The 8,792-nt window shown below is 35.5% G+C and overlaps 1 protein-coding gene across 1 annotated transcript; it reads left to right on the top strand.

Annotated features, from left to right (window-relative positions):
* Positions 1-278: 278 nt before the first annotated feature.
* Positions 279-8,489, top strand: LOC102584672 (uncharacterized). Its single transcript, XM_006339568.2, has 9 exons — positions 279-625; positions 1,901-2,171; positions 2,897-2,998; positions 3,124-3,206; positions 3,300-3,416; positions 4,149-4,251; positions 4,336-5,002; positions 5,278-5,477; positions 8,161-8,489. The coding sequence occupies exons 1-9, from the start codon at positions 507-509 to the stop codon at positions 8,272-8,274; spliced, it is 1,776 nt and encodes a 591-aa protein (XP_006339630.1). The 5' UTR covers positions 279-506; the 3' UTR covers positions 8,275-8,489.
* Positions 8,490-8,792: the final 303 nt, after the last annotated feature.

The following is an 8,792-nucleotide window of genomic DNA, read 5'->3' as shown; positions in this document are numbered from 1 at the left end:
ATAAATACAAACAACTCAATAAATGTTTTTTTAATTTCTTATTTCTTTTAATGAACATGAAATGAATTATCATAACACTTATATTGAGACGGAGACAAAGAAAATAGTAATATTTAATTTAATCATTTGTGTTCAAAATGACTCGAAACAAGAAAAATTATTGACATTTAAAAAATAATTAATATAAATTGGGTAAGATATGAGAAACAAGGAAGTGATTATAAGTTACCAATTAAATTATAGAGTAGAATTTTGATACCCAATCAACTGAATTAGTAAATTTTTCGAAAAAACTATGGACATACGTACTGTTGGAATAAGAGGGAAAAAAAAGAGGAGGGAAAAATAGGGCTCGGGTAAGCAGTAAGGTAGTAGAGTATAAAAATTTCACCATTTGCCTGAATTCAATTTTCCCTCTTCTTCCCGTCCCGCTCACCATTTCCCAATTTCCCATTGGTTCGTTTTTCTGAAAAAGGAGAAGACGGCGAAAAGAGCGGCTGCTAGTAATGGTAGGAGGCAACACATTTGCCAAGACCATTTGTTCAATCTGCTACGAGGATCTCAAACCTGTAGTCGAAGACCTTCAATCCATTTCTCTTTGCGGCCATGTTTTTCACGAGCTCTGGTGAGTTATGTATTTCGGTACATTCCCGTTTCTTGAGCTTTTGATTTCTAATTTGCGGATATCGGTGTTGCATTTGTTAAAATTATTTCAAGATTTGAGTTGGGTATTCTGGATTTTTATTTTAATTAGTTAAGAATTGAAAATAGTCGAAGTATTGTTTTGGGTACCTTTAATTTGGATTTTAATTTGTTTAAATGTATACGACCTGTATTGCGCCTTCTTGTGTGAGTTGCACTTAGTTTAATTTGAAAATATTTCAAAGCTTGGATGGGTATCCTTGGTTTGGATTTTATTTTGTTAAAAAAACTGAAATGCTTTTTACCTGAGCTGAGTATCTATCCGAAACAAATTCCCTATATTCACACGGCATGGGTAAGGTTACGTACACGCCATACTCCCCTGACTTCACTTGTGGTATACCCTGGGAATGTTGTACAACCTTGAAATGTATTATGACTTGTGTTGGGTACCCTGGTTTGAGTACCTGGTTAAAGATCATTTCTTTAACTAAATTCGTTCTTTTTGCACGTTTCTTGTATTGGGCAACTTTGGTTTTGATTTCATTTGGTAAAAAAAAATGAAAAATACAGACTTGTACTGGGTATCATTGGGCTGGATTTTACTTGGTTAAGGATTGAAAAAAGTAACAGCTTGTATTAGTATTCTTGGTTTGGATTTACTTGATTAAAAATTGGAAAATATGTGGAAAATGTATTAGATTTCCTTGGTTTGGATAGTACTTAGTTTTAAATTGAAAATACTGAGACTAGATTTAGTTAAATGTGTTTTGGATTGCATTTGGTTAAAATTATTACCTAAAATTGTACTCCTACTTGTTATGAAATTTCTCCCATTTGTACTTGGAGTTTTATTTGAAAGTGGCTATTGTTGAACCAGTTTATTAGAAGTTGTTTATGCAAATTTTGAAGTCTGATACTATGTCCTTTACAAATGTTTCTTGTTTTTACGGATAAATCCATCTGTTCGGCTTCTATTATGTGAAAAGATGAATTTGCATTAACGTTATTCTAGTCAAGTCTACTGTCCTATAAATGTGCCTGTGTATAGTGGTGGATGTAGAGCTTTGGCAGCTGGTGTGTGTGATTACGTGTTTATATAACTTTTACACCAATGCCATAAGGAGGGGTGGTGCAATGTTACTTTGCACCCATTAAATTGTAATTTTTTTTCTCAACTTGTCTATTTGGGTTTAATTTTTTATTGTGTCTTTCCTATAGTTGCTTCTGCCTCACATGTTATGGTTGTAAAAATCAGTCTGCAGCAATGGTTTGAGTATTGTACAAATGGAAAGAAGAAGAATTGTCCAGTTTGCAAACAGACTTGTACAGAGAAAAACACACATAGGCTTTTTTTTCAATCAGTTGGTGATCCAAATGATCCTAGTCTTTCCCAGCAACCACATGACTTTGAAGGGGGGACTTCCTGTGAATTACAAAATGAGGTCAAAAGGTTAGAGGGGAAAGTCTTAAAACTGGCTTCTACTCTGGAACAGCAACAAAAAGAGATCAAAGAAGTTAATGCTGAGGTAAATGGTTCATCCTTTTCCTGTTTTGGTTGCCTTGAATTTGCAGTATACAGAGTTTAGAGTTGCGTACTGGTTATGGTATTCACTGTACTTTACTTCTATTCATGAAATGGGAATGGATTTAGGTTGTTGTTAATCTGACTAAAAAAGGATTAGAATTGTAATATTTCATTTGTAGAAAGAGATGATTGTAGAAGTTTGCATATCTGTTGTCTAGTTGAGACATTTTTTTATTTTCGTTTTCATTACATGTTTGATAGTTTTTGATTCCACAAAAATACAAGTACATTCCCAGATATTTTACTCCACCAAGCTCAAAACTAGAAATTTGAGCTATTGAAGGGAATGATAGACTGTTTAATCTCTAAATATAGTATACATGTTCACAGCAAGAGAAAACAATTAGGCACCCAACGGTGTGACCTAGTGTTCGATGAAGTGGGTTGAGAACTAGGAATTTCGTGTTCAAATTGTTATAGAACCCAAAACATTAGGATAATGATTTGAAACAGTGATATTCTGCTCAAACCAAAAAAGTTTCTTGGGAGCAAATAGACCAGTTTCAGGTAATGTCCCGTGGTGATTGCTGATGCATATCTTGTACAGCCAAGTGTTCTGAGAGATATTTATGTCAGAATATCTGCAGCCTACACATTCATCCCTCCTAAGACTTCTCAAAACTTTCTTTCTCTCAATTAATCTTGTTAGTACTGGGAAATTTTCAGTTGTTCAGTTGCAAAGAGCAGTTGAAAGTAGAAGTGGCTCTAAAGAATGAAGCTAAAAAACAGAAGACAGCCAGTCAGCAGTTACTTCATGTAAAATCTCAGGTAGATGTTTTGACTCTTGATTTATTGCAAATAAATTTGTGCATTGCATGCTTGCACTGAATGCCTTCTAGTGGGAAAAAATGTACTCTTACAAGTTGTATGTGCTGGGAGAATTCGTATTGCAGGAGCTAGATCAATCAACCTTGGAATGCAGACGACTGCAAGAAAGAAGTATGGCCCTAGCTAAGGAGCTTGCAGCACTCAAGCTGTAAGTGAATTATATTAAGGGAACAAGCATTTATTTTATAATTTTGTAGTACTACAATTTGTTACGACTTCTCATATATGTTCTTGTCTTTAGAGTCTGTGATGTGAACTTGGGGGAAGAAGAAGTCCTGAAGCTTGCTTCATTGGGCAATGAGGCCAACAGTAAAGAGACAATGGACGTCTTGAAAAAGTCACTGGTCATCCGTAACAAGTAATATTTTATTTTTGGAGTTGCTTTTATTTATGAAACTGAATTACATGTTACACATCATTTGTTTTCTGCTTGAGCTCAGACAAGTAATAGTTGACAGGATACCAGAATATGCATGTTGGAATATGAAGGTCTACATGTTAATAAATAAGCTTCAACCTAGAAACTCTATCAAAAGCCCCGCTTCCCTTAGGACTCTTTACATCCAACGGAGTGGTAAAGTCTGAAAGATAGTTGGACTAGAACTTCTAGTCTGCAAAATTAGAGTTCTTGCGCATTATGTCATGCTTACATGGAAGTAGTGCTATTTCAGAAAAATTAGTGGCTTCTTTCTGCTCTATAGGTAATTATAGTTGTCAATTTTTTTTAGTAGAGATACTGACTAGTATTCTGAATTTTATTAATTTCTTCAACGACTATTGATAAGATAAATTTGGGCAGAGTAAGTTATATATTGTGAATTTGTCTGTGGACTTGTTAGGATATCCTTTAAAGTATTATGGCCGAGATTGATTTAATAGAGAAGTTTTGTGATTGAGATCTGAAAGTTTTCCGACCAGCTGATCCTTCCCCTAAAATGCTCATCTTTTTACATTGTTAAGTTATTTTCCAGTGTTTTGAGATGTACAGTTTGTGGTTTACTCTGGTCTGCTTCTATCTGGCACATCAGCATTCTTTATCTTCAAGCTGTAAGTTTGATGCAAGACTACTACTGTGGTGTGCTTCTGGCAGGAGTTACAAAGAATTGATGACCAAATGCAACACCCTTGGGAGGGGGGAGGCTCGTTCTCTTAGTAAGCTTGAGAAGGCTATAGAGAAGATAGATAAGCTCAAGGTAAGTGCTTGATGTCCTGGTCAATCCAATTTTGTTAATTTCACTTTGAGCTTTGAGGATGCTTCAATGTGCTAATATTAATAGGCAAGGGTCCAAGAGCTTGAGATGGCTATTGAAGCAAGAGACAATGAAAATTTGAGAACTTTGAGAGCTTCCAAGAACTTTGAAGTTGAATCTGGAAAAGGTGTTAGTAAAGAACTGAAAGCTGTCAAATGCTCATACGAGAATCAGAAAAAGGAACTTGCCGATACAGTAGTGCATTTGCATCAGGTCACTGGCTATGGTCATGATTCTCGTCGAGGGGAAAAACGGAAGGTTATGTGCAGTGATGTGAGTGAAAAAGATACAACAGATTGTATCATAGCTAGTTGTCTTGACCAAGATAGTCGGGAGAAAAACCCTTTCCAGGAAAATAAGGATGGTGGCATTTTGGAAACTTCCAGTTATATGCGTCAAGTATCAAATCAAAAACTGAATCCACTAGTTGACCATAAGAAGGCAGTCCACGAGAACATTTTATCAAGATTGAAGGTAAGTTCGGGGACTGCAGATGCAACTCAAGTAAAGGCATCAGATAACAAGGATGAACTCTCAGGCTTAAAGAATTGTGGCAAGAACAGTACAGTAAACATGTCACCTGTAACTATTCTTGATGACGATGATCTTCTCCCTCTAGATGACTTTACTCACCGTGAGCCCTCATTTCACATCAGAAAAGGAACTTCAGCTCCAACTTCACTTGCCGAAATAGGTTCTCTCTCTCTCTTGCTCTCACATCTTTGATGTTGGTGGGCTGGCAAATTCCTTAGTTGTTTAGATGGAGAGGATTTGCAATAATTATCTGTTTACAAATGATCGTAATTCACTTTACCCTTTGTTTGATTATATATATGAATTGGCCATTGCTTCTCTTTACCCTTTGCTTTGATTTTTCTTAAGGGAGGTCGTGAAATTCATTTCCTCCTTATGGAAAAGAAAATTACTCCATATGAAGGCTCTCTTGACGTTGTAAGTCTAAAATTTCAGGAGACCATTGCTTCTCCGGTGGATTATTAGGCCCTGATGGAACAAACAGGCACTTGGGAAAATGGTGTAAGAAGGTGCAGAACAAGGGATCTGCAGGGTTGCAAGGATCAGGTGCAAATTCAGGTGATTTGATTTCTGTGGGAGCTGATGGCAGAGGTGGTAGGATTAAAGTTCTCCGATCTATAAATCAGGCCTCTCTGGTGGGTATCTACTCATCTTTTGACTTACAAATGTATATGTGCAGTTATTGTTGCTACTTTCCTGTCATATTCAAAATTAAGTAGCTTTCTCATTAAGGTCTCTGCTGAATCCACTGTAGATCCTTCCCATATTTTACTGTGATCAGCATCAGCAGTCTGCACTCTCAGATGCCTGGTTTCTTATCTTCATCATTCACTACTCCTCTAGTAGGATGTGAAATGATCTCTTTCTTACCTTGGAGTGATTTTCAAGAAAAACAAGAAAGCTTTGTTATTTTATTGATTTCTTTTTCTTTTATTTCTTATTTTTTGAGATCCTAATAAGAGGCATTTATCAATTTTCCTTTTTTATGAAGTCTTGATCTATGTTACTTTTTAATTCGTTTTATCAATGACAAGAAAATGAACCTTGGGCCTAAGTTAACCACAAAACTAGTTCATGACGTGAAGATTGCCAAGATCATATAAGGAGACAACTACTCATTCTATCAACCATACTGGCAAGTGGCAACACCTCTCTTGCACAGTCAGGGATGGATATTTGGAGCGTTGACAACATAATATAGGGGCCTAACATTGTGTAAATCAAGAATATGGGAGAATCTAACTTATTGTGCCTATAACCGCCCCAAAACCTAGCTTATGAGGTGATTATTGCTCAAGACCTTGTAAGGAGACAATAACCTATTCACTCAACCAATGTGGGACATTTAACATTTACCATCCCAAAGACACAATCCTCTCTTATTGTTTCTTTCTTGAAGTAATGATTAAATTTGGAGTAATACAGTTTCAACTTCCTAGTCTTTTGGTTCAGTGAAGTGGGTTGAGAACTATGAGGTCTCATGTTCAAATCTCAGCAGAGTCAAAACACTAGGCAGACAATGTTAGTTGCTGGTGGGAGGTGGCAGGTATCGTATGAAATTAGTTGAGGTGTGCATTAGCTAACCCGAACACCAGAGTTGTAAAAAAAAAAGACTTCCTAATTTTTTGGTTTATCCAAATTTCATCTCTAAATTGGTTGATCTTACTTCTCCGAATCAGAGAAGAAAGTTAGACTTGTATTAGTAATTCCTATTGATAGGCAGAACGTGTAGTAGAGTACTCTAATTAGTTTGGGATCAGTTATTAAATATTGACATAGTTTTTGATTAGTTATATTACTGATCTAAGAAGGTGGCGTGGCTATATAATGGAACCATTACCTCATGTAGAAGAGAAGCATAAAAAGTTGTATTTTTACTCTCAATATTGGTTTATAAATCTTCTTCATGGTATCAGAGCTTTGGTTCTAACCTAAGTTATTCCTAAACCCTATTCCATGTTCTTTAAGCCAGTTGATGCAAACCCTGATGATTGGTGATATTGTTGTGAAGGAACTGCCATCTAAGGTTTTGGTAAACGAAAAGGACGATGAAGAAAACGTCAATCCTAAGTTTATAGAATGGGAAGAAAAAGATGTCATGGTGAGAAGTTGGCTAGCTGGAAAGAGTCAATGTTACTTATTATTGGTTGCACTTCAACCAAACAGATTTGGGGGAGTCTTGAGGATAATTTACCTACAAGATATCAAAGATAAGGAATTTCAGTTGAAGCAAGAGTATCAAAATGAGATTAAAATATGGAGATGAACACATAAAAGAATTCAAAGTAATTTGTGATAGTCTCCCCGCTATACACAAATTGTTAGACGGAGATAGCAAGGTTAAAATTTTGATAAAGGTCTTGGAAACAAATACAAAACCTTGAGGATGTTATGCTAAGCAAGGCCCATATCCAACCTTCACTCAGTTTGGTAATGCACTTAAGAGGGTTCGATATGAGAGAAGGATGATATTGATCAAGCCATGACTTTTCAAATCCAGAAAACAAAAGGTTTGTTTACTTGTACTCTGGAACAAGCTTGGAGTTGTATTGTTGCCAACGTCCAACTTTGGGGGATGATAGACAGAACGTGTAGTAGAGCCTAATTAAATATTTACATAACTTAAAATTAGTAATATTACTAAGATAGGGATTGTAGAGAGAAGGCATGACTATATAATGAAGCCATTGCCTCACGTACAGAGTAAGAAGAGAAACTCAAAGAGTTGTACATTTACGTTCAACATTGTTTTATAATCTTCACTTATCTGTTAATAAGCTCGTTTCTGGTAGACACCTTCAAACAGTATAGGGCTTTTTGTGTTCCCCTTGGTATTCAAAGCCATGCTGTTCAACATCATTACCTCTTTGTTCATGAGCAAAACCTTTCTTATTAACCTTCATGTGGTAAAGCTTTATCTCCATCTCAGCGGAAGTGGTAAGAGTTCAGAATGCAAGAAGAGAATGGTGGACAATTTAGTTGTCATCTCGTCACCTATTATGATTTTCTTAAACTATTTTGAGCTCAACTACAGAGGAATGACAATAAACGAGCCTAATTATCGTAGTATCTAAGATAGCATAAGTTCTCAACTTCTAACCAATAATCATCTTTGCACTTTTATTGGAAAGTACTGTGGTTGCATTTAGAACTAGATCATTTGCTTCTTGGTCATTTGCATTGTTCCCTTTTGTTTATCCATGCTGTTTAGAGCATCTTAAACAACTAATAGTATATATTTCCTATTTGACACTGTTATAGAAAGAGGTTAATGTTTGAATGTTGAGGTTTATATGTTGCTCTTTACTTCCTGATCAGGACAAGGAGAGTACAGTATCAATAAAGAGATGCAAGTCCGGCACGAAAACAGGTAGTTCACAGTCTCAAGGATGCTTGCAAATAGAACATTTCTTCAGAAGGGCTGGTCAATAGCACATGTAGAACTCTGCATATTCATTTATAGGATAAAAATGATCAGCAGCCATTCAGTTTTCAGTTTTTAGATTTGCTGTGTTAGCTAGATCTGTTTTTACAATTTTTGACTGAAAAATACAGAAACAAAGAGATCAATGTGTTGTGCTAAATTAAGTACATATCTTGTAGTTTACATCAATATTCATTCAGGCATAATTCCATATCTTGCTGAAGTAGGTACTTGTCAATTTTGTACTTAATGATTTGTTGAGGTTGCTTGGACAAGTTAAACTGCAGATACAGAATAGACAACAGCAGATAAAGCAGATATACGGTGTTCAAAATTGAATCATAATCGATAATCCAAATCGAGAAGTGTTCTTGAATTATTGGATTAATGGTATAGAATTTTATAAAGAACAAGTTATCGATTTGAAAATTGATTCTCTAGTTTTTATACTTGATAACTCGTTAATTCCTATGAATTTACAATATTATTCTCATTTATTTGAAATAGAAATAAACATTGAACATTT

This window comes from Solanum tuberosum, unplaced genomic scaffold (assembly GCF_000226075.1).
Source record: "Solanum tuberosum cultivar DM 1-3 516 R44 unplaced genomic scaffold, SolTub_3.0 scf00010, whole genome shotgun sequence".
Classification (NCBI taxonomy): domain Eukaryota; kingdom Viridiplantae; phylum Streptophyta; class Magnoliopsida; order Solanales; family Solanaceae; genus Solanum; species Solanum tuberosum.
The sequence above is the reverse complement of the archived record's forward strand: the minus strand, read 5'-3'. Positions and strand labels throughout refer to the sequence as shown.